At 36.0% G+C, this 26,401-nt stretch overlaps 1 protein-coding gene across 2 annotated transcripts in view; it reads left to right on the top strand.

Moving 5' to 3' along the window:
• Positions 1 to 26,401, top strand: part of FAF1 (Fas associated factor 1) — a 164,238-nt gene that overhangs the window by 60,014 nt on the left and 77,823 nt on the right. For both annotated transcript variants that reach the window (XM_051625410.1, XM_051625409.1), the window contains exon 8: positions 21,180 to 21,266. In XM_051625410.1, coding sequence (XP_051481370.1) covers positions 21,180 to 21,266 — 87 coding nt within the window. The remainder of the gene's footprint in view (positions 1 to 21,179; positions 21,267 to 26,401) is intronic.

The raw sequence follows: 26,401 nt of genomic DNA, 5'->3' as shown, positions 1-26,401 counted from the left end.
GACATGGAAGTAAATGAAAACAAGCTAGAGATGTTTCTCAAATTAAACCTCCTCTGGGTATGTTGTGGGCAAACCATAGCTAGACAAAGCCATAGGAGCAAACTAGACTTAGAAAAATGGAAAAGAAAACCAAATAGTCCAGAAGAGGGGAAACTGCCACAAGATCCTGTCAACCTGAGCAGAGTTTGTGGTTACCTGCATATCATATCAGCAAACAGTTGGTCTTGATCACTTTAAGGACCTTCTGAGGGCAGTGTTCACAGCAGGACATAATCTCAGTGTAAGCAGGTGTCTTCCTGTACAAAATCTACTGATTTTTTTGTTATCTCAGGGAGCAGATCCTTCTGACCTAAGGTTACTTCCCAGCCCTGCAGAACTTGCTTCTCTGTTGGGTATTTTACTTTTCCAATAGTGAGCAACACAGAAAAAAGGGAGCTTTCTGTTCAGTGTCCTCTGACTTCTCTTTTGCAAATAGCCTTGATAATTTTTCTGCTCCTCTCAAGCTCAGTTTACTGGATTTAAGTAGACATAATTTTGATGTCCACCCTAGAAAAACAACCAACCAATCAAAAAAACCCCACAAGACCTAATACATATATCCAGTGCTGCCATTATTGTTTGGATGAAACTGTTGACTTCAGTGGTTTCTGGCTTGATGTACTTCTCTTCAGACCAAATATCTCTGCAGTTTCTTCCAGGAGAAACAGACAAAGTTATTATGTTGTTCTCAAATTTATTTTACCCATTTCTGGTGGCAGGCCACCTTTTACTGAACTCAGCAACTCTAAACCAGTAAGTCTTTCTTAAGAAACATTGTGAACTATGTTTGTGTCCCATTATTTTCTCTGTAACCATAGGCTGAATTTCAGTTCAACATCTCCCATCCATCCCTTGCATTTGTACTTAGAAAAATTCCTCTTTTAAGAAGGGCTTATTCCTGAATAACTTAGAAGTGGGGAGTGTAAGAAGTGTTTAGATTAATCTGGGGAGTGTTTTTTGTGTTGACAATTTCACCTACAATTAACAGTCTCTTTCTTCCACTCTGCTTGAAAGGTATAGGCTCTTTTTTATTCTGTGCATTGACATTGGGCTGGCAAAGAAAAGACTGGACTGCAGCTGAGAACTATGGCCAGGACTAAGACAAACAAAACTGAGAAGCTCTGATGTTGACAAAAAGCAGCAACAGAACAGTGATAGAGGATACTTTTTTTGTAGTAGAAAACAGTAAAGTGCAACTTCTCTCCCTGATACAAAAGGTAAACTGTCAAGTCAGGCAGGTCCATGTTAATATTTCAAGATGGGGTCTTATGAGGCCAGTGAAAAATGTGGAAGTTCTCTAGAGCATTCTGGGCGGGATGAAAATTTCTTTTTTGATGAATGGAGATTAGTAGACTGAGATGAAACCAGAATTGCCATGGAGATGTCTTTTTTTCCTCCTTAAATCTTCCCACGGAACGCTCAGTTGTAGTTCACAGGTGTGTCAGCATTAGCACACAGGACAGGGCAAAAGGAGGTCTGCATGGAAAGCCAGTTGGTCATGAGGATCTAACATCCATGCTATTTGTTTCTGGCATTCTACTAGCAACCATTTCTAGTCTGGTCCTGTGGATAGTGTTTTTTAGTAGCTGAAATTTAAAAAATGTGTATCTTCTGTTTTAGTTTAATCCTAATGATATTTGGTCTGTGTGCTCTGAGATCCCTCCGTCATACAAGCTCAAGTACAGTAGGTCAGACAGGTGGGAGACTGAAGATCAGGAGTTCATTTCTGAAGTGAAACTCTAATGCATTTCTGTCCTACAGGGGCTGCATCTGCCTCAGTCCTTTGGTGCAAAACAGTATTTTCAAAAGTTACACCACTGGCAAACAAACCTTCTCCATTGTAGCAGAAACACTATCATTTTATAATAATTCCATAAACAGGGGGGGTCAAATTCTTCTTGAATGAGAACAAATAAATGAAAGATGAAGTGAAAAGTGCACCTTCTGGGTGTTTTCAGCTCACTGCAGATTAGCCATGCAAAGAATCCCCATGAGCAGCAAGCCAAACTTTTTGAGGACCCAAAAAGGAACAGGTTTTCTTAGAGGAGTGTGTTAGCATGGTGTGTCTTTCAGTTTTTTCTTAAGATTAGTTTGAAGTGAGGAGCAATAAAACTCAAACATTAAATGTTTCCTCTGAAACATAAATGCAAACTGTTTGAAGTAGTGGTTAGAGTGCAGTCTGAAATGAGCATCTGTCATCTGAAGACACTGGTATCAGAGGAGAACTGCAAATCCAGTTTCTGTTCTCATTTGGGGTCTTTTGCCTTGTGTCATTATAGGTCAGATCTAAGATCCTTCAGTTTTGGCTTACAAAAGCTGACAATTGCCCATCTATATTTTCTGCTCTGTAGGTTGTTTTGCTTGTTTAGTAAACCATGTCTGTTTCTCCTTTTTATATTCCTTTAAATAATTTCTTTCCTTCTGTTTCTTTTTTCTGTTAGTCAACATACATGTTTTCTTTCCTATTCCTGCTTTTTGTGTTCTAGTGTATTGACTCTTGCAGTTTTTAAAGGAAAAACTTTGAAGAGTTTAATAATTGTTGCTTGTTTAAAAAAAAAAAAAAATTTGATGTGGCTTTTCTGGCTTAACTTTTCTAAATACCGTTTTCTTCCTACAGTGCAGAAAACATACTGTAGAGCAGAAACTTTTAAATTATTATGCTCTTTATACTTATTTTCTGCAATCCAGTCTGTGAAGTATGTTGTATTACACTTGAAAACTGTTCTCGTGTGGAGGGAATTACTGAGGACAATGCTTGCATGTTAGCATTTCTGAGACTAAATTTTAGCATTACATGAATATCAAATGAGATTTTTTCCCATCTACTAACTTCTTATTCTTGGTGTTAACTTCCATAGTTTAATAAAGTCACAGTTTTCTAGGATTCAGAAAATAAGTATTTTTACTTTTTTGGTGTCTTTTTGCCGATTTATACCTTGAATTTGCATAATTGTGAGTATCCTGGTGGGTTCAGAGGAGGAGCTGTTGGTATGGATCTGTGAAACAGTTGTTTTATTAACATCAACCCAGGGAAAAACCAGGCAGAATAGCTGAATATGGAAATGAGCAGCTTGTGATGCTATAACTTGTCAAACAATCATTGATGCAGTATAGCTGAGCAAACTGTTTCAGTGTGTGCATATACAGTAGGTATTTCTCTCCAAATTAATATTTGCATTTGAAATATGTGTGTAGTGCAAATAGATGAGAAGTATATAACAATTAATAATATTTTGTTTGATGTTTGCATGTTCTGTGCTTTGCATTTTAATCTGTAATGTTATCTACTTCTTTAATAATCTTGAATTAGTGCTCCAAATGTATTGATTCAAAGGGATTTATTACTTAGCTATTAAGGTTTGATAGATGTATACTTGAAACAGGTTGGGTTTGGTCAGTAGTTAACTGGCGTTTTTTGAGGTTGCTGTTCTGTTATTAAAAATCTCAGGCCATTTAAAAACTCCTTTATGAATGTTTCCCAGTTGTAGTGATGAGAAAGAGAACACGACATTGATTTAATAGTTTTTTCCAACTTAGAAGTGCACTGTGAAAAAAACACTGCCTGGTTTTAAAGTATAGGTGGTGTTCTAAGCTGATTTATTTAAACCAACATGTACTGCTGTGTGAACATTCTTATTTCTCTTAAGGGCAGCTTGTTCCATTTGAACATAAACAGAGGAGGAATTAGATGAAGTTAAAGCAAAGTAAGGCCTTGTCTTATTGGGGAAAAGTAAATGAATTTCAACCTGTATTAGTCACTACATGACAAATAACTCAGACAATATACAAAACACTTAGACATATACATGCATCTAGTAGAGGGCAAAACTTTGGTTCCCACCAGAGTCCCACCTTCACTGTGCAAGCAAGTAGAAGCTACAGTCCACACTAAAACCAGCCCTACTGGTTGTAAAGTAATAAAGCAACACCAAGTACTGTAGTCCTGAATGTGGAACATGCAAGAAACCTCATGAGCACACCCGACTAGCAGTGCTCCTACCACCTTAGTGTAATGAGCTTCAAGTATTTCCTCTGAAGTGGCATGTTCAGGTGTATGAAGAAGGACTTTGAGAACATTTTACAGTCTCTCTCTCTATTTTATGTAACAAAAAAATACTACCTTTGTAGTAATATTGAGTAAAAAAGAAAGTGTGGCACGTTCTTCAGGGTCTTTAGGGTCCCCTTCCTGGATTTCTCTCCATGAGGACTTTCTTGTTCAGCCAGAAGGTGTCCTTTGGCTTTGGTTGGTTTAATAGATTAAAAAAAAAGTTTCTCAGCCTTTTTGAAAGCTCTTTCTCAATTCCTTGCATTTTTGTTCTCCCATTTGTGAATCAAGCCTAACTTAGTGCAAATGCAGTTTGAATAAGGAAAAAAAAGTCAGGTTTGTACTCTCTGCTTTGTCTGTGTTGCGATTCAAGTGCAGTGTTAGATCAGAAGGGCTGGGATGTTTAGTGTTCATATTCATCATAAATAAAAACTTGTTGACACGTTTAGTTTCTGTAAATGTGCTATCAATGTTCTACCACTGCTAAAATAATGATTTGGGTAATTTCTTTTTCTTATTTTTTCAGTTCTTTGTTCCATTTAGTGATAAATGTCACTGTTATTCAGTAAATGTGGGAATACTCTACTGTATCACGAAGTTCATGGTGTTTTGGAGGAGTTCAGTGTTGCAGCAGTTGTTCTGTGATCTTAAGCAAAGGAGTGAGAGGAGTGGAGCAGTGTTTATGCAAAACAAGATCATCTGTATTCTCAAAATGCTCCTTAAGAGAGCTTGTTTTTTTTTTTTTTTTTTTAAATGAAGATCTGTGGCATCATAAACTTGGGGCTGATTCTGCCACCCTGTCTGCTTGCACAAGTAGGATGTAGCTCCCATAGAACTGTGGGGGTTCCCCGGGAATGACTGCCCTCGCAGAGATGCCCCCAGAGCTTGAGGGTGGGAGATGGAGGAGAGGATGAACCCTTCTCAGCAACCATTTGCCCTTAGACTTCTGTTTTGGATCCTTGCTGGGAGTCCATGTCATTTCATAGCTGCATTTAACTCCCTGTCATCCTGCCCCCCTCTTCCTCCCCATGTGCTGCTTTGAAGGCAGCCCCTGGGGTCAGTGCCAACCCAGGTTCTGCAGGAGACCAACCGCTGCTCGGAAAGGGAGCTGGAGAAGCAGCACAGAAGCAGGAGCCAGGCAGACCTGTCAATGGCTTTTTTACCCCCCAAGTGTTAATTGTGGTCACAAAAGTTAAATGTTTCTGTAAAATTAACATCTTAGTATTATGTATTTATTTTCCACCATGTAGCTTCGATGTCAACTTTATTCAGGAGACAAGTCAAAACAGGAATATTTTCTGTGACTGCTGTTGCAGCAAGTCTCAGCCTGGGATCTCAGAAATCACAGTGTTTGTTCTGGTTAACAGCTAGTAGGAAACAATAAAGATTTAGGGTTCAGAATTTAATTGGCACTGATGTTGATGCAAGAAGAACAACCGTACACAGTTTACTCTTGTGAAGCTTTATTGATTCTTTTTTAAAAGGAAAGCTCTGATGAAAGTAAAAAGAGGCGTTTAATTTGCAAGTATTTCTACACAGTTTTTATTCTCAAATGCGCTTTTCTATCCTTCTCTATCCCTGCACGGTACACTTGCCTTAAGATCTTCTGGTTCAGAGACAGATACTGAAAAATAGAAAGTAAGGTTGTAATTTCTACTGTTCAGCTTGCTCATTTGGATGATATTGGGGCTTTTGTACATGTTCAGTTTGCATCTTTCCCAAGGCCAATGTCCGATGTGCATTAGTATGTATTTTTAAGATTGTGACATTACTGTATTTGCAAAATCTCCATCTGAAGTTCTAACATCTTAGTTATGTATTCCCAAGGATCAGATCTGGAATATTTGTCTTGAAGTGGTGATATGAACAGAAGCTTCCTGTATTTCTGATATACTTGTAGACCAAACTCTAGAAACAGGATCTTCTTTTGTCACTCAGGCAAATGATCTTTTGAATTTTAGTAACTGAGGATATTTCTTAATGTAGCTTGATCCCATGCTTTCAGAGTCTGCAGCAAGGTCAAAGGTGCAGCAGAATGAACTGCAGGTGCCTTTGAATGACCTCCTGTCCCCACAGCTTCTTTGTAAACCATGATAAAGATGGAGACCTCAGGATATCATCACTGGCACAGCCACCACAGATGGACCTGTATTTGGTACCTGGTATCTCAATCTCTACTTTCAAAACAATTTTTATGATTTTGGAAGTGGAGTTTTTCCCCTCCAGTACAATCTGTCAATTTTCTCCATAGCTTTGGTAACAGATTACACACATTTCTTATGGTCCGGAATTACAATTTAGAACTCCTGGTTCTGTGACACCATGACCAGCAGCTCTTAGCTTTTTGTTGGCTTTTTGCCATCCCCACAACCTTTTTTTGTGCAGCTTTTTAGGAATTTGATTTCACAAGACATCTGCAGGCAAGCTTTTTCTGGGTCTTCGAATCCATTGGACTTTAATAATGGCCTCTTACTTCAAGGGAAGGGGATTATACAGAAACTATTCCAAGTATCTAAAATGAATACAAGATAAGAATACGTATCTCTAAAATAGTCTGAATACTTTTATTTTCTCATTCATGTGGAGAGTTTTGATGTTTCTGAGCAGGTTCCTCGCCTCAAAGAGGTTGGTTAATTTGTTTCCTAACCTACCAGATTCCTGTCTGTACATTGCAGCTCATTTCTTGCCACAGAACTATAACTGACTGCATGTCCTGACTGCTATTTGTGCATGTGGCACTTACAGACACAGAGCTACAAAATAAAGTCACCAAATGTATTGTCAGCAGTCATGCAGCCCATGTGATGGGATATATGGCTTTCTGGATGATGGGTGGGTAAGTGATAGCTCACTTGCTCAGGCAAGATCACAAGCTCTTTATAGAAAGTTTTTCATGAGCTGTTCATAGGGTGTTTGCAGAAGCCTCACATACCCTAGTAGCATGTTGATGATCACCAATTAACAAGTATGTTCAGACTTGGCTCTACTCTTAGAAAACATTTGGTCTTTCAGAAAGGCTCATTTCCTTCTGATTCATCTGTTTGAGTGGCCAAAGTTGATGTGCCCAGATGATTTGGAATATTTCTAATATCTGGGAGACCTTGGAGGATATCCTCGAAACTGTCCAGGTTGTGGTTACTCAGGGCTGATCTTTTGGTTCCAAAACCAACAAAAACAGTGCTAATGAATTTATTCCAACCCTTACATCTCTCTAGCCTGCTTGTTATATACATTGTTGATCCATTGGATATGTTTTTAATTAGTTTTCTTCTAAGTGTCTTACATAGATCATGAAAGAGATTATTATGATTTCACTGTCCTGTTTGAAACAGGACAGTTTAGATCCAGGGTGTGAATTCACTCCACATTCACTCTCTGTGGGTGAATGACCATCAGCACATCCCAGTCCTTTCTTCAGGTTTCCAGCTTGTTCTTGCTGGACTGTAATAGTTTTGTCTTCCCCATCTCAAATCCACGGACCCCATGATGTATGGGGATGCTTTTGGGATTAGAGAGTGCTTGCTTGTCTCCAGTAGTGATGTTCATCCTACTAGGTAGAAGTAGTTCAGGACACTCACCAAGATACAGCTGAATGACCTGGTTCTTGGTAGAAGTCTACATCCTTGTCTCTTGTGGATATTTATGCCCAAGATATATTGGATTATATCCTGAATCTTGGAGTGCAGATCTCTCAGATATCTTGTAGCTACCCAATAAGTCTTTGTCATGATCATGATCCATTAGTAGCAGCAAAGAAGATTACTACTCAAATCAAAACTCCTCTCTTGCTGTTAAACAGCTGTCCCTTCTGGTCATTTCTGTCCTTATATTTGGTCTTTGATATTGTTGCAGTGAGAGAAAAAAAATATTTTGAACTGTGTGAAAAATAAAGACTTGATATAACTCTCTTATTATGACACACTAATAGGAAAGACTGCACAGGAACAATTCATTACACTTTTCCTTTCAAGCACTTGAAAGAAAAACAGAGCTGAAAATATTTCTTTGGGAGATACTGAAATACCTCATTAGATTTTTCTTTGTATTGGCTGTTGAGGTGATAATTCTGTAGCAGGAATGAAAGTGAGGGTAAATTTTACTTTGATTTGTAGAAAAGCGTTAATTTGAGCTGAAGAGATCTTTTCTGATGTTAGTATTTGTTGTGTGTGTGTTGTGTTGTAATACATAGTTTCTAGTTTTATTTTAGAGAAAGTAATTCTGATGGGAACTCTTCTAATTCTGTCCAGCACTGGAGATATTTTTTGTGACATGAGTAGCTGAGTTTTTAATAACTAGAAATTCAATATTTTTTCTTGAAATTGGATAGTCTTCACTGCTTATTTAATAGTTGTTGAGTTTTGCATGTTGAGCTAAGACTGAAAAGCACAATTATTTAAATAGAGATATTATTTAAGTTAACCTTTACTAAAATATTTGTTTCACTGAGATGACGAGTTCACACAGTAGAGTAATGAAAATAGCCAGAACGGCTTCAAATTGGCTCTTAAGTAGTCGTTATATTTTCTGCTGTTTTTCAGCATATAAATGGTAAGCTTTGTAAAAACTGGAATCTATAGAAGAGGTAACTTCCCATACTGTCTTGGTCAAACACTAATGAAACTGCACTTAGATTTGTGTTAAATATCAACTCTACCTTTGTGAAGCAGCTTTATGCTTTCTGTGTTACTCTAGCTCAATAATGCTCTTGGGTGGCCACCACTGAGGATAGTGAGTAAATTCTTGTTGCACTGAGACTCATTGGTGCACTCCTCTTAGTAGTTCAAGATGATGTAGTTAGGTCACAGGATAATGTGCTATCAGTATTGTGGTCTGCTTAGGTTCTTAATTTAACCAGTCCAACTGGAAGCCAGTTCAGGAAGAGCATCTGAGCTATAAGTTGCAGAACTGGGGCCTTAGCATGTATATTTTTGTAAATACAAAACTGTCCAGTTTCCTGAATATTCTGCCTTGCAAGATCACTTAGAAGTGATCTTAGCATTTTTTTTTAGACGTTTAGGAGTTATCTTCCCAGTCAGAACATTCTTCCTAATGGCAGTTTCATTTAAATATCCTGCATATTAGTGAAGAGTGAAAATGAACAAGAACATCTGCCGTCTTGAAAAATGTAATATGAAGTTTCCTCCTTATGAAAAGTGCTCCTTTCCACACAGCTTCTGTGATTGGTTTTTTTTTTGGTCAGTTTTCTGTCATAAATGCAGTTGAGGCACATGAAGCAGCTTTTGGCAGGTGTATGCCAGGATGCCTTGGATAAAAAGGTTAGGTCTGGCAAAACAGGACTTCTCTTCATAAAAGGGCTGCTGCTTGTGAAGAAAGCTTCCTCATTGGAGAGGCTTCCAGCTCATTTTTTAGCTCCAAATGGTTTGATGTGCGAGTTTTGTAGAGTTCACATTTATTGTGTTTTTTTGGTTTTTTTTTACATTTTCTGATAACACCTTTCCTTCATCTTTCTGTGTCTTCACCAGCACAGAACTTGGACTTCAGGTTTTCCAGTATTGGTCCCAGCTTGGAAATAGTCCTTTTTACTCTGCATGTAGAAAAACATGATTTTTGATAACTTGAACCTTATCCTAGCATGCATTCCTCTTCATCTTTTTGTGTTCTACAAATACATAAAACTCACGTGCACCTACCAAGAGTTCAAGTGCTGACTTGTTTGGGGAAGGACTTAAAGAAATGGAAGGAATAAGAGCCAAAGAGAAGATGGACGGGAGTTTTGGTCAGGTTGCAGCTCTTCTTTTCAAGACTATTCTATTTTTTGAAGAAATACATTTAAACATATTTAAATATGCTAAAAATAGTATTAATGAAACCAAAATGAAATTGTGTGGCTTCTTTCAGTAAAGATAAAAATCTGTATTCAGGTTGGACCTTTGTCTAATCGATTGGTTAACAGAAGTTAATCTCTGCTCTACTCAGTCTCACTGTCTTTAACTTCTTAAAATCCTGGTGAAAATCTATTTTTACCTCATAATGGAAGAGGAAGACAGGAATATAGTTGACAATTCTGGACAGATGTTAACCATAATGATTCTTGTCCCTTACTCAGAAAACTTAAGATATTTTCACCTGTAGTGGCACTGCTGCTGAAGTACAATCTGTGTCAATAAAAAGAAATTAAGGAGGCAGAAGTCTTAATATTTTTTATATATATTTATGGTTCCTGCATTAAAAATAAAAGCAAATCAAATATAGGATTTTTTAATAATCTTCTTGTTTTCTTGATTTTGTGTTTATTATATATTTTTTTTCATATTGACTTTGAATACAAATGAATATCAAGCTCTTTAAAGATGTAACAATCAACTTCTGAAAGCTTTAAAATTGTTTCCAATAAAATTGTGTTTGGGACATAAAGACAGGGAAGCCGCACTTTGAAACAGTCTGTTTTCTAATTTTTATTCTATAATGTACAGAGGGAATGATATAAATTTTTCTATGTGTTAAATATGTGCTAAGTGAAGATTTTCTTTATTAAGTAAATGAAGGAGTTTTTTTGGTGGAAGATTCCATGGTTAAAGATGTAAACCAGCAATTTCTTGCTTCTATAGCACAACATAGTTCAGAGCTGAGATTAGAGAAACCCTGTAGAGTGGCTAATACTCGAGGGCATCCCCAACTAGAAAAGTATGTGAATTTAGGCATGGGAGGAAGGAAGGATCTGCTTTAAATTTAGTGTAGGGTCACTGAGTCTTAATGATAGATTAAACAAGGGAGGTGGAATAATGAATAGGGGTATGCAATGTGTAGCACTAATACCAGAAGTCCATGGTTTTCACTGGTTATTTAATGTCTTTTCCCATATGTTTCTGAATAGAGCAGGTTATGGCAGGGATGAGCTAAGGAATAGCTTTGTTAGTGGATTGTTAAATAGGCTGAATTATCTTTTAAAAAATGTATATGTATATAGGAGAGCTGCTTGTTAATAGTATAATTGGGGATCTTATATACTTTAAATGTAGCAATATTAGTAACTATATTTGTAATTGATGTGTGCATGTTGACTTTCTTAAAATACACTGTGCAGACTGGCTGCATAATTTTTTTATAATTTAATTTAACTTGAATTGAAAATAACATTAATAGACTGTCTATTAAAACTGAACCCCATAAAATATTTTATTAAATTCATACTTACAGTGACTGAGAAAGATATAACATGTTACTGCAGTGTTGAGTTCATCCTGAGTTCTTACATATAGTCAGCTAACTACCTGCTACCAACAACCTACATGAACCAAGCAAGTCAACTGTTGAGTTATTGATGGGCTTCCAGGTAATTCATATTCTCTTTTCTGTGGTGAAGACAGCAACAAGTCTTTGGAGAGAATGCAGTTTCTACATCATTTTTCCTTTGAGTTACAAAGGTAATTGCAAACTGCACTGGAAGATGCAGTGCAAATCACACTAACAGCTTTGCCCTGTTGTGGAAACAGTTAATACAGTATTGGTGAAATGAATATTTTCAGATCTGTGGCTTATCTTCCTTTTTAGATGCATCTTGTTGGGCTGGCACTGAGAATTGCCCACTGAGAACTGCCCAACTGAGAGTTGCCCATCACTCATCTCTAAGCAGCAGACTTGCTGTGATCTTTAAGTGTAGAAGTGGTGGAAGAAGTAGGTAAAACGTTGATGTTAGAGGAGTATTAAAGGATTTCTCTACATGAAAGTACTGCTCAGCCTTTGGCACAATTTTGAGACTTTGTTTCACGAGATTCATAGATTGAACTACTTCTTCACACACAGTCTAAATTTGCAAATATTTTCTAATATTGACCATTAGAAAAAACTTAATAGATTTTATATTGTCTCTACTAGCAATAAAATATGCTGTCTCAGAAAAGAGTATTTTATTGTCTACAAGTGAGACAAGTAAAAAACACATGACAAAATACTGATTTTGTGATGTTCCATTTCTTAAACTAAAATGGGTAGACTTATCACTTAAAGTAAGGATGGTCTCTGAAGTAGATGAGTTTTATGCATTTACTGAGATTTTGAAAGAATCAGGTTTTCTTCTGAAACAAGTTTGGGTAGGAATGGAAGAAGGTACTGTAAATAAAATTTGTTAAGGCACATGTGTCTTTGTATCATAATCTGAGATTTGTGAGGGACAGTAGGATTTAGTCCTCTCATTGGACCAAAGTGCAAAGAAGTTTGGAAGAGGGAAAAGCATTTTGATTGTTTTTTTTTTTAGTATGTATACAAATGTTGCTCTCTACTATAATTAATTGCAATAATAATAGGAGAAATGTAACTTCCATTTATCTCCTTATTAGGTCTTAAAATAACCATCTGTGGTACCATTTATTGATATGACTGATTATTTTTGAGAGCCGTGGAAATGCACAAGTTGGGAAGCAATGAAAGACCAGTCAATGTATTTATCATGCTTAGGCTGTTGCAAACTAGTTTCTTTTAAAATGAAGATGAGGTTGTTTGTCTTCAAAGAAATCTGTCCAAATTTTTCTTTTGTTCAGAACATGACAGCCATGAAAATGCACCAGGATCTACTTTCCACTACAAGAGTCACATTGACTGTATCTTTCAATTTGACTGATAATCCAAACCCTATAAATAATCTTTAAGGCCCTTAGAAGTGGGGACCTGACTATATCCAAAATATTCACTATGCTATAACTCATGAAGACAAGTAGTTCCTTAAAAAGGAAATGGCACAGCTAATACAAGATACAGAAAAGCATAATAAAGACTTTATGCTGAAGAGGTGACACATTAATTCCTGACAAGGGAATTGGAACAGATTGAAAGACAGGAGATGCAAAATGATTGCTTGCACAGTTGTCTGGACTATAAGCACATGTGACAGGGACAAGCTGGGATCAAGCTTGTGTAACTGGCATGCAGATTTTTTCTTACCTCCTAAACTTTGTTCATGCTTAACCATTACCCAGTAGTGGCAGGAGCTTCTTGCCATGGCTCTGGTAGGTCTGAGAGAAGTTGGGAGGCACTTGATCATGTCATTAACTTCATGATTAGTAACTGTCAAGGTATAGTTTTTTCCAAGTGACTGATTTAATCACCGAGATAATTTATTAGGATTATCTATTAAGTCTGATAAGTATGCAATCCATATGAAATTACTTTTCCTTTGCACCCCATGGTCTCCTTTATCAGGTTAGCCTGGATGCAAACTGTTTTAACCCTGGTGCAGTCTTCTAGTGCATTTAATAGAGCAGCTGTTTCAACTAGTTGCTTTCATATGCCTCTTTTTAGCTCCAAAGATCATCAAACTGATCTTATGTTTTTCTATTTTGCAGTGCTTTCCTTGTCTTTCCGGGCTTCTTCCTAGAGATATCCTGATTCAGCCTGCTTATTCTTTATTATATCTGTCTAACTTCTGCTGTGTTACAGCCTTGTTCACTGCTGCACCAGAGTCCAAAATAACCCTCTGCATTTCATGTAATTTTCCTACTCATGCTTTGTGAAACACTGAAATCTGCAGGAAGGTAGTAACTAGAAATTATATTTTTTCTAGAAAACTAAGGTTGAATCACCTGCTAGATGCAGGAGTATGGACCTCCAGAGTTTGTCCCACTATTTTAAAAGTGATCTGGTAAGAGGTGACTTAATAGCAGTCACTTGTTGTCTTTTGTAACATGCGGTAAAGGTCAGTTAAAAGTTTCCACTGAGAACTGCTTCTTCATCTTGCTTACTAGGAGCTACATTTTCTCAAATGACCATTCCTACCGAATGGAAACACGACCTAGGACTTCAAAATGTATCTTTTCTGTGTCAGTGCACTATATGTAGAACAAACAAACAAAAAATCTTCAAGTGTTATCATCAGTTTTATTTTGTTAGCAGAATTGTTTAAGGCGTTTTCAAATACGTTTGTAGAATTGTTTTGGCAGTAAGTCTTTGTTGTTTGATCTCTTTTTAACCTTAATCACATCTTCCTTTCAATCTCTAATGTCACGGCTAGCTCACACTTAATTCTTTCACACCCTTTTTCAACCTCATGCTTGTGTGCTGCTAAAATGATTTTTTTGTTTGTTTTGTGTTGTGTTTTTTTTTAATACTCATGCCTCTTTGCTCGATTTCTTAAGAATGTGTTTTCCCTTCTTCTTCTATAGGAATTTGTTTCTTCTTTTAACCTCCTATGAAAAAATTCAAAGGGTCATGTGGTTTTAAGTTCAGAGGGGATTATCACAATTAGGTCTCCTAGGCACTACAAGCAATGAATAATAATAATTACGTAGGCTGAACCTTTGAGCAGTGCAGGCCATATAGCAGCAACCAGTAACTCCTGCATCAAGTTCAGAAGCTTGTAACTTGCATCGAGCTGTACCACTCTTCTAGAAGGATAGCTAATTTTAGGTATTTGAAGATGGAGATCAGCAAAGGGGTTTCTTTATCCCACAAAATTAAAATGTGCATGTGTGCTGGCAGAAAATGGAGGCATTGCAAAGTAAAACATTTTAAAGACAGTGAAGCAGTTGTATATAGACTTAGAATACAGTGAATAATAATAGTGAATCTACTTAACATGTGCCACTTGCTGCAGCCCAGGGAAAGGCCAGATCCAAAGCAGTGACAAAAAGTAGTATCTGGTAGCTTGAAAAGAGCTCAGATTAAGTGTCAAATGTCAAACCTTGTCTGGGCAGGAGGCTGAGGTTGGGAAAATATCTTGCTAAATCTTTGAGGGGACATCCCTTACGCTTGGAACATCCATCTTTTCAGATTATAATGTAGCTATAAGATATATGCATGAGGCAATCAGAAGTTCATGTCAGAAGATTCAGTATAGTTAAGGCTTTGCTTTCATTTCCCATTTCAAAATTTGCAGATTTTAACCACAAAAATACACTAGTATTACCCAGTGGAACATTTTGATGTAGGTTCTGGTGTTAAGATACCAACTCAGCACAGGCCCATTAAAAAATGGTCAAATGAGATCCAATAAGGGTTGGTTTAAAAGAGGTTTAAATTATGAGGTTCAGAGAATGAAATAAAGGATGATTTTGAAATTATGAAAGTAATTTATTCACAGTGTTATTTCTATTGCTGAAAGGAAACTACTGGATGCTTCTTTACAAGCATTTGCAAAATGTAATTAATTTAAAATGTCATTGCATTTAATGAATTTGTAAATAATCTGGTGACTCCTAAACTGGATGAACTTTTGGTAACAACTCCTAGTTAAGGAAAATTTCTAAATTGTTTGAGTAATTGTTACAGCTCAGAAACATAGTTGTTTACCTACTCACTTTATAGCCTCATTAAAGTCTCTGAAGGTAACCTTCTCTAAACTGTAGAACAAGTAGACAGAAGGTAGCCAACTAGTTTAGGAAAAAAAAAATTATTCTTTGAATTTAGAACTGTTAAAGTTTGCCAATGGTATTTTACATAAGTAATTAGGACAATCTGTAGTCCTGAAGAATTTGCAGCAGTAAAATGAAATTAACATTCTTGGTTTGGGTTTTGTTCAATGTCTCACTATGGATGTACATCTGGGAGAATGAGTCTCTCTGTGTTTAGTTGGGGAGTAAAGAATGCATATGCCTTTCTAGAAGTGGTACTTGGGGAGTCTGTCCTCCTATCTAGTATCTTATTTTCCTAAATTAGATTTTTTAAATTAAAATATAACTTTCAGTGCTTTTCTGAAATACATAAGAATTCAAGCATGTGTTTTCCTACAATCCGTTCTCTAATTGAATTTTTATTCCCTAGCTCATCCTAAATTATTTTTCCTTTTAATGCCACTGAACAGATTTTTGGCCTGCATTTCTTGAGTGTTCCCTATTAGTAAGCTAAAGCTTCGAAATCTCTTTTCTTGTTTAATGCAGAAGAAAAATGCCACTTAAATTCTAACATAATTGTTTTAAATTCATTGTCTGGAATACATTACTTGCTTATACTCTCATGACAAGTAGAACTGAAACAAATAAAAGCACCAAAACTTGTACACCTACTGAAAGTACTGTTGTCCTCCCTCTAATTAAGATTGCTTCATTTTCAAATTAAAAACAATATGCAATTTCAAATCTTCTTAAAGAACCCTAAGAGAACTGAAAGCTTATTTTACCTCAGCTGATTTAGGTTGGAAGAATATTTTTTTCCTTTAGATTACAACAGAGTGAATGGAGTGTTTGTGGAAATACAAACAGTTATTTTAGCATAGTGAGTCCTCCTGAGAGTTTCAGTGGTGTGAAATTCTTGAGAAGCAGACACTGTTATTTAAAAACACTCCTATTCTGACACTGTAATTCAGTAACTTTTTAAAGTTAATAACATCCAGTTTCTAATTGGCTGCTTATAGCCTTCTCCTGATAAAATGCAAAATACTTTTTCTCTGCTATGGGAAAATTGAAAAAATGGATCACTTATTTTTGGTTTTCATTTTCTTTCCCAACTTTCTCAATTTCTTTACTACTACTATGGACCAAATCTATGCGATAGGTTGTGGAGGAGATGCTGACTCAAAAGCTCTTTCTCTCTACTTTTACATGTCTGTATTTCTAATGGTTCTTGATTGTCCATAGTTAACTGGAATTACCCCAGTATCTGACCCATCTTCTTCGTTCATAGCTATCAATAACTTTCAAATCATCACATTATCACCTTTGACACTTTGCTGTGCTTAGAGACTCGATGAATACTGTCCCAGCTTCCAGTGCCTTACTGCCAGATTCCTGATGCTCTTTGCTGTCTCTGTTGGTGGAATTTTGTCTGGCAGAAATGTTAAAGGCTTTCTTCCAGAATCTTGAAACTATCCCTTGAGCTGGTTTTGCCTCCTTTCTTTCCATCTTTCTTCACCAAAATGCTTTTGCTTACACTGCATTTCTTTCTGTCGTTGTCCTATCTGTGTCATTGCTCTCCCCTAAAAATGTTGCTTATTTATCTTGGCTTCTCTGCTACAATGTCAGAGTTAAGATTCTCACTTTACTGTCAGTGCCTCATGCAACCTTGCTCTGTCTGCATCTGATCTCATTTCCCTGCATCCCCCAACTCACATTCCACATTCCTCACAGTCCTCTGACTTTATTGCTCCTTTTGTCTGCCTTTCATGCACTCATTTTTGCACTGTCTTTCATGCTGCCTATGTGCCTGGAACAGTCTTTAGCATCTCAGCCAATTTACAGCTTTGCATAAATTATATTTAATAATAAGACTAACAAAAGTTCATTATCTACATTATTTCAATTAACTTTGTACCTGCATAAGCGGAAAACAGCCTGAGGGAAACTACTGTTAAACTTTGTTGTGATTTGTTGTGATTCAAAGATACAGATTCAGACAAGACCATTCTTTGATGAGTCGGCATAATATTTAATTTTTTTAACAAGTTGGTTAAATGTTAGGTTATATTTTTTTCTTTTTGTTGTTGTTGATTTTAGGGTTTTATTCAGAAATAAGAAAATAGCTCCTTGTTTCTGGCAAGTGAAACCACCACAGGGTCGTCACCATCACATTACCTAGTACAAACTTCTTGCCCTGTGGTCTGTTTTACTTCATTTTATCCTTTCTAGCATAATTGTGGAAGGGCTTTGAATGTTGGATTACCTTCTTATCTACAAAGTGTATCTTTTGTGTTTAACCTTCCTACTAGAGCAACATAGTCATCTGCTTAAAAAACACAGTGAAGGAAAGTAAGACTCTGCCTATGTCTGGGAAGTTTCCTCAGTGTGTTGGTTACTTTGATGTATGGGTTTTCTTAAAATATTCAAAGTTGTTTTAATATTTTAACTCCCTTCTAAGACCAATGAAAGTGAGCTGATGGTAAAACTTCATCTGTTTTTCCAGCATCAGTATGTAGCTGTAAAGCAAGGCATTCTCTAGGAATTATACATAATTTTCCAAGGAAAACCACATCTGAAATATCTGGGGGACTTTGGTGGTTTCAATGGTTGTATTGATACTGTTCACAGCTGAGTTGTGGAACCAAATAGACATGCTTTTAATTTGGTTTTAAGTGATTGTATATTCTGGAGATTATAATCTGAAGGGTGGCTCCCATAGTAATGTGCCAGTCCCCACGGCATCTGAGCATCATGAAAAGAAATTCTGGGCTGCACAAAGACAATGCCACCAATTAGACTTTCGAAGGGATCAAAGGTGGGGGACCAAGAAGTTTGGCCATAAATGTAGCGCAGCGGACGGCGCTAGAAGTGAGGGTTTGCTTTACACAAATCTATCAAGATTTCAGTCCTCCTCTGAGTATCATGTGAATTTATAAATAAAAGCCATAAACCTGACTTCATCCATTTACCATGCTAACTTTTTCAGAGTATGGCTGTAGGATTTTATTTCACTGGCCTAGTAAAGAAGCAGATTATGGTTCTGCTTTATACAAATCTTTAGAACTTTCTCCTCTTTGCAGGATTTTTAACTTTAAACTGAAATCAAGTTGGTTAATGAAGAGAAGAAGTTTTCTGTTCTTGATTGGTAAATACTCCTAGTCTCTAAAACTTCTGCAGTCTGCTCTCTTAATACTATTCTAATTATCAAACAAACCAAACATTTAATAGTTATTTAAAAGCAAGCTTATTTTGTCTTAAATAATTGATTTTGGCTTGTTATTTGAAAGAGGACTACTTTGGCATGAATTCCAAATCCAGTTATGATCTTAACTCAAGCAGTTTGTTTAATCAGACATTACTCCAATAAGTCTTACATGGTCCCCTACCCGACCAGGTCTGTCTGTAACAACTAGTTTGTTCTGCGACGAGTTGCTCAACAGATGTCATTCTGGTAGAATAATGCAGCAGAATACTTGTGCCTTGGCTAAAATTACTTCAACTTTGATCACTTTTGTCCAGCACATCAGTCTGGCATTGTGCTTTATACCAACATAACACTTTACCCCGAGCATGCTTTTCAAGCTTAGAATAGCAGAGGAATGTTATTGAATTCAGTGCAGTTACAGATGAGTTAATGAAAGAAGGGAAATACTGTTTTTTTCATAATGCCTTTTTGTTGTACTTTGGAATTAAAAGGGAATTTGAGGAATGTGACTTCTGAGTTATTTATTTTTACTTCTGAAGGCTTTTTGAAAACAGTATTATGTGGTTGTATTGATCCCACGATTCTGTAAATAACTTTCACCTTTTCTTTCAAAAGAGCCTATTTCAGAGTTTTACATTGTGAAAATAACAAAAGTTTGTAAATATGTAACTGAAGAACAGTTACATCACAAGGAGCATTTATCCTGATATGTAATGCAAAAAAACTAGAAATGCCAGAACCATATTCTTGTGATCACAGATCAGTATTGTTACATTTTGATGGGATGTTGTGGGGTCACTGCAGAGTAATGACATCTCTCCACCTTGATACCGCTGTGAAACGAACACTGCACAGCAGGCTGCCTTCTGGTAAAGCAGCAGTGAAGAAAGGCTGTTTGTTTTGAACAGTAGGAATGAGATCATATACCAAGTTCTATAGGGTTTGGTCTTTCAGAATTCCATTTTTCACAGGTGTGTATGTATACAGTTTAGAATTACCTTTCATTCCCTTCTTGAATAGGAAACCTTTAAATGAATGGATTATGTTAATATGTCTCATTTTGACAAATCTTGGTTTCTTCCTGATTTTTTCTTTTCTAAGCCATTTTTCTGTTCAGAGAAAGTTGTAACTTAGTCTCCTAGGCTGCAAGATCAAAGATCTTTTCTGCTGATAATTATATATATTTTTTTCTGTTGACAGAATTCTTAGTAATACACATAGCAGAAGATAGAATAAAATTAACTGGTGGTTCTTTCCAGTTGACAAGTGAACAAATGAAAAGCTGAAGAAGGCATCAGAGGACAGATTTTGGAGTAGTCTTGGCATTTGGTTTAAGTAAAACCTTACCCATCTGCCTTATCTTTGGATTTAATGTGTCAAACACTTGGTTATTGTGTCTGTTAGGGTGAAACTGTACAACCCTCCAGGGAACATGACAGAGAACTTCTGACTTCCTCAGATATTCTGTCTGTGAATGGTCATGTAAGATACTAGTAAAATGCATCAAAACTTTTATCTGTTTGAGACTCTTTTTCTGGATGCAATGTAGGTTGTTGAGATCTGTACTTGGAAACTAAAATAAACCTATATAGGAGGATCTTGTTTTCCCATGTACCAGTTTCATGGCAGACAACCCAAAACCCAGCAGTGCTCCCTATAAGCATTTTACTGTTCACAGTTCTGGTCCAGCTGGGCAATATTTTCATGTGCTCGTTACCTGGGCAGGCTTTACATTCAAATATAAGATGCTATTCAGAATTCAAGTTAGCCTGCTCTATCCCAAGTATAAAAATACATCTTTTGTGGTTTTTCACAAAACTTCTGGTAAAACAGGACGGCTTTTTCATTGTGTTAATATTTTTGTGGAAGAAGTTTTGTAAATCTTGTATTTTGCAGCATTCTTCCTGTATTTACAATTTCCAACTCTTTCTTCTTTTCCCCTTCCTTCCTTCTGACAATCATCATCTGAGATGATTGAGTGTGACTTACTTGTAATAGCAAGAGAAAAGAGCTGATGTAAAAATTAGTTGATTTGCATTTTGTCAGTAAATATTTGAAACATGTTGTCTTCATTGGAAACGTGCTTATTAATTACTATTTTTTTGTTTAATATGCTAGTTTTTATTTTTTGATCCCATTTAAGAAACTTATGCAAAGCTAGTTTTATTTCTTACTACATTAGATGTAGCATGAAGCTAAAATTTTCAGGTGGAACAGAATACATTAACTAGCAAAACCTGAAACAAGATTTTTGGTTTTGCCTTCTGCATCCCCTTGGTTTGCCCATTACATTGCAATACTTTTTACTGTGAAAATTGCTATTCTTAATTCTTTTACACTTTTATGATACTTCAGTAATAGTGAATCATTGTGAATTATATGTTATAGTTTAATATTTTTTTCTTTGACAGAGTTTGCTCAATTGCTTTCAGCAGGACTTTATGTAAACCTGTGGAACGGATCTGCATCTTTGAGTGTTGGAGGAACCTGTTTTACACAAGTGGAAAAAATTAAAATAACCTAGGGACTGTGATGAAGATAAAGTAATTTTCTTCTATGCTTTTGTTAGCACAAGTTCTAATTTTATTTTAATTTATTTTTTAACCAGGTTAAGCGGAATGTGTATGACCTAACTAGTATCCCTGTCCGTCACCAGTTGTGGGAAGGCTGGCCTCCTTCTGCCACAGATGACTCAGTAAGTAGCTTGGGTTCTCATTTCATCTCTCCCTTTCAATAGCTGATATTACTTGGATTTTTGGTCAAAATAATCCCATAGCTTTTATTTGTCCCATATGCAGTAACATATCATAACATCGTAATTCCTAACACAACCATAACACATCATTCAGGGCTTTATCTTGAATGATACAAGTACTGAAGCATTGCCTTACTGAAGCACATTTCCATGGAAGTTATTCATGTGTGTCAAATTCCCTGCATGTTTTAGACTAGGAGGAGCAAAGCTGTGCAGCATTTTAGAATGAGGAGGTCTATTGCAGTGATTTAAATTCAGGAAAAAGTCCAGTTTTTCACATGTATTCTGAATGCATATCTAGGTTTTTTTTCTCAGTTATGTCCATCAGGTCACTGACATTCTTAACCCATGTCTGGCTTTAAGCAGGAGATGTTCCAGTTGAAATCAGTGGAGAGGTTCACTTTTTAAGTTGTCTACCTTGGTTCTTGCTGGGCCAATAAGAACCTATGGGCATTTGCAAGATGACATTTTGAAATATTAAATAATATATATACAGTACAATATGTGTTTAATTTTCAAAAATATTGTGCAGGTTTTAGAATTACTATTATTTAGAAATGGAAGGAAATCTTAGCTGAAATCACTGTGTACTGCTCAGACAATTTTCTTCAGGTAGCGTGTTCGTAATGCCAACTAGTAAGGTCTGCCTTTCTTTGAAAAAAACAAACAAACAAACAACAAACCAGCAACCACAAAAAAAGCTAAAAGGCTGTGTTGTATTTAGATTTTATGACCTGAGAAAAATGTAGAAAAAGTAATTGATTCTATTTTTATAAAAACATTCTTTTAAATTAGGGGTAAACCAGAGTATGCTATGAAGTGAACATGGAATTGGGATGTGCTTTCTCTTTGTATTGGCATTATCTTAGGTACATTACTTTCCTGTCCGTTTCTACTCAGCTTCTCATAAATCACTGTTTATATGATAAGGCTGCTGCTTTTTTGCTCTGGGTGAAGGATTTATGCCAATAAGAAAAAAAAGTAAAGCAAAGACTGTCTGTATCTCTAATAAAATACGTCTGTGGTAGTGTTTGCAGAAACAGTAGTTAGGTTTGAGAGAGGTGGGTAAATCTATGTCCTTGTATTCAGGAGCATATCTGAGAAGATGGATGTAGGATGTGAAATAACAGCATGGTGTCATGTGGTAATTACAGTCTTTGAAATGTGGATCCATTTTAGCATTTTATTAGTTTACATTAGCCCAAAAAAAGAATTGGAAACTTAACACTTCTAATCCATTTTCCCACAGCTGTTAGGTTTTCCCGTATTCCCCTCCCCCCCTTTATTTTGAATGGGGTACCTCACATATGTAAAACTCATAAGTCTGTTTTAAGTCTGTTTTTACAAGTGACATTGTTGCAGGTGAATTTTTCCCCTTTTCATCTTTAATGAAATTGGTGAATGTTGAGTCATCTGCTGCAAAGCAGGAGAGTCCTCAAAGCTCGAGTCTGGTGCAGCTGAGACTTGTCAGCTGTGTAAACAGATTTGAATGTGTTACCAACAAAAATATAATTAATTTCTGTCTAAAATTAGAGGTCGTAGCTTTCTATTTATAAAGATTTAATGTTAGCAATGACTCCTTGTGGTTCTGTGATCTGAATATTTTTTCCTTTACAAAGTACAAATACTTGGTAACAATTACTTTAGTAATAAGTCATGATGTCTTTAGTTTAGAAGCAATTTTTTAAATTAACTTTTTCCATCGTGAGTTTTTCATTTGCTGTATTGTATAATACTCTGTTGCAACTGAAGAGTTAAACAAAGGCTTGATTAAAATACTTTTTCATTTACACGTTATGCAGCATAAGAAATACTTTGTAATACCACAGGAGGTTTTTTCAGTGCAGTTCTTGTTAACCTTTGGCTTAGCAAACAGGGCAACTAAATAGACTTCGCATAATTGGATTCCTGTATCATCTTGAGTCTCTTATGAACCTGACAGACTAAAGTCTTCTCACATTATCAGGAAATTTAGTGGAGTCAATAGTCATTTAAAACATTGTTGCTTCATCTCCCTTCAGAGTTAAGATATGTTCACTGCTTGGACTATCTAATGAAATATGGGATACTGTATGAAGTGTCAATAACTCTTTCAGATCCTTTTGCACACTTTCACCAGGGAGATGGGCATCAAAACCTCCACATGCAGGAGAATGTTTTCATGCTCACAGTTTGTGGGAAACAAGGATACGTAGTCTGTGGAAATCTCATTTCACCATTTGACAAGGACATATTTTTAGCTTTTATTGCCCCAGAATAAGGTGAATGTCAAAAATTCTCTCTGTTCTGCTCATTAAAATTAAATGTACGAGTTTTAAATAGTACTTTTTAAAACAAGTTTGCTTAAGTAAATTTACCTTCATTATATTAAAGACTTAATTTATCTGGCTTGGGGTATTTATCATTAACTGATACAATGAAGTCTTGAAAATTATCCTAGAAAATTAGAAAATTATAATTTGGTTTTAAATAGATTCACAGTTTGTTCTTAATTTTTTTTTTTACTGTGGGTATTGTAGCAACCTTAACATTTACTGAGTTTGTAAAATGGAAATGAAGCCAGAATAATTTACTAACATTTCTGAAATGCATTCCATTTCTCTTTGCTGTATCAGCTGAACTTCTAAACTTCCACTGGCAGTTTCTGCTAGTGTCAAGTGGAATGAACAACCTTCAAATATGTATGAGTAAAAACACCCAACAAACTGACATCAGCTGTAGGTGGCATTTTAGTTACAGTTTTTACATGGAAACATTGTGATTTCAATTATATAGGAACAGGTGGCTTTTTGGATGTTAGCTTTACACATGTATATTTGAGGTAAGACTTTTCACCCCCTTCTTGAATTCAGTGGGTTTTGATTTATTTCAGCAGGATGAGTTTTTGTCCCTGATGTTTCTGTTCATTTTGGTAGCACAGAACAGCAACACCCACTGTGGGAAGGAGAGTTTTTGTGCTGCTTTTGTTCTCGGTCTTTAAGCTAAAACTTTTTTTCTTAATTAGATCTTTCTTTTAAGTCATTTCAGTGTAGCAATGAGAAATGTCCTCTTCATAAATAGTGATAGTGAGTTTGTAAAAACAGAATGTTTCTGCATAAGAAAGAAATTTTTTAGAATAAAAAGGCTTAGAGGGGTGTAAAGGGGAGAGAGGGAGAGGATGATGTGCCCAGTATTGTCACTGTTCCCTGCACATAGATCCTGTACAGAGGAACTCAGCACATGTCCTTCCACCCACTGCAGGTGATGCTTTGTTTCCCTAAACAATAAGGTTGTCGAGACCTCTTATGCTCATTTCAAGACAAGTAACTGTACTTGGATATTAGTTTAGGCAGAAGCAGGTCTATACTGACAAGTTATTTAGCTCCACAATCCAGATGTTACGTGTGTGTAGCCACCAACATGTCAAGGTTCTGCGTCACCCCCCGTGAACATGACCACCTTCCAAGTCTCTGACGGCTGTAGCAGATGTGGTTGATGTTCCTTAGTTGAATTTAATGAAGACTTACAGGTAATAATAAAAATTCTCAAACTCTTCTGTATGCTCCAGTTAGCACTGCTGTTTCATACACTGCTATTTTTAGCTGTTTCACTGCTAAGTACGAAGCACAGTCTGTCTACACAGGTAGAAATTAAGAATGCTGATAAATAGTGTTCTGGTACAAAGTCAAACTGTTTATGACAATTTTTGGCTGATCTCCCGATTTTTGAAGAGGTTGAGTATTAAGCATCTGAGTAATTAGCATTTGGGATAGATCTTTCTTTCCCCTTCCAGATCTTACAAAGGCTTTCTGAACAGAAGGTTTGTTGCTGCATGCTGACACTGTGATATGAAAACAAGTTGTGAGGTTTACACACACTGGCTGTTTAATTGTAATGGATTCCATGTCTGCATTTACTGGATCATTTGGAATTCTCCTCTTGGAATTGATATGACTGAAGAATTTGTCCTGATAAAGTGGTTATTGATCAGAAGCATAAAAATGACTATATTTTTATTAAAATATGTTCATCATTAGAAAATACTCAACCATTATTTTTTTATATCTGTAAGAATATCTTAATTATAATTTCAATTGACTATTAATGTTAATTATTTTGTATGTTAGTTTTCTTCTGTGGTTCCCATCAATTACTTGCAGTAGAGTAGTAAAGTGGATCTTACAGGATCCTTGTAATTCAGGTAGTTAGAGGAATACTCAGACTGTTTTGTTATGTGGATTCAGGAATAAGATAAAAATAACTTTTATCCTATAGTCCCAACTTAGTAGTGAAAATCATTGGACAATACCCAGTCTTGGAAGTTTATGGTAATATATAAAGCAGCACATTCATCATCATTAAGAAACAGAAAAATTACTGACTAATATAATAAACAGTTCCTAAATGTCTTTATTTTTTATTAGATAATCTTTTGACTTTCAGTTATAGCTTTCTTGGATTGTTTTATGTGGCTGAAAGCATGATGAATGATCACGTTCTTTCCCCAGAATAAACAAAGAGGTTACAGTTGTTTCTTCACAATTTATTTTTTTTTTTCTCCACCCTCTTGACTATTTTCTATTTGTAAAATTAAGATAAAGTTATTGGAATTAATTTCTTTTTTGTAAAAATGACCCTGTTGGAGATAATAAGTTTGTTTATACTTTTTGTCACAAGAAAATTTACTCAGGATCGTCCAATTTTAAGACATAAGAGAATTAATTTGAAGTGATTTACACGTATCATGTTGCTTTTGGGAAGGGTTTATTTCCTCACTGCATGATATTAAGTCCTACAGAAAGGCAAGTGCACACTGAAGAACAAAACTCGTTATCATTATACTAAAAATACAAGGCAGTCTAGTAGCTAGGATTAAAAAAAAAAACCCAAAACTCAAAAAGCAACAAAAAAACAACCTTTCCTTTTTAAACCTTTTTTTTTCATTATTAACCATGTTGGATCCTGATGGTAAAAATTGTTTCTCTAAGGGAAGGTGTGAGGCAAGGAAGGAGGATGCTGGTTAAGGTGCCTCCTGTGCCCCACATATCTCTGAGTTCACTTGCTTTTCTGAGCCACATGTTGCTTATTCTGCCCTG

The sequence above is a fragment of the Apus apus genome, chromosome 7, assembly GCF_020740795.1.
Source record: "Apus apus isolate bApuApu2 chromosome 7, bApuApu2.pri.cur, whole genome shotgun sequence".
Taxonomy (NCBI): domain Eukaryota; kingdom Metazoa; phylum Chordata; class Aves; order Apodiformes; family Apodidae; genus Apus; species Apus apus.
The sequence above is the reverse complement of the archived record's forward strand: the minus strand, read 5'-3'. Positions and strand labels throughout refer to the sequence as shown.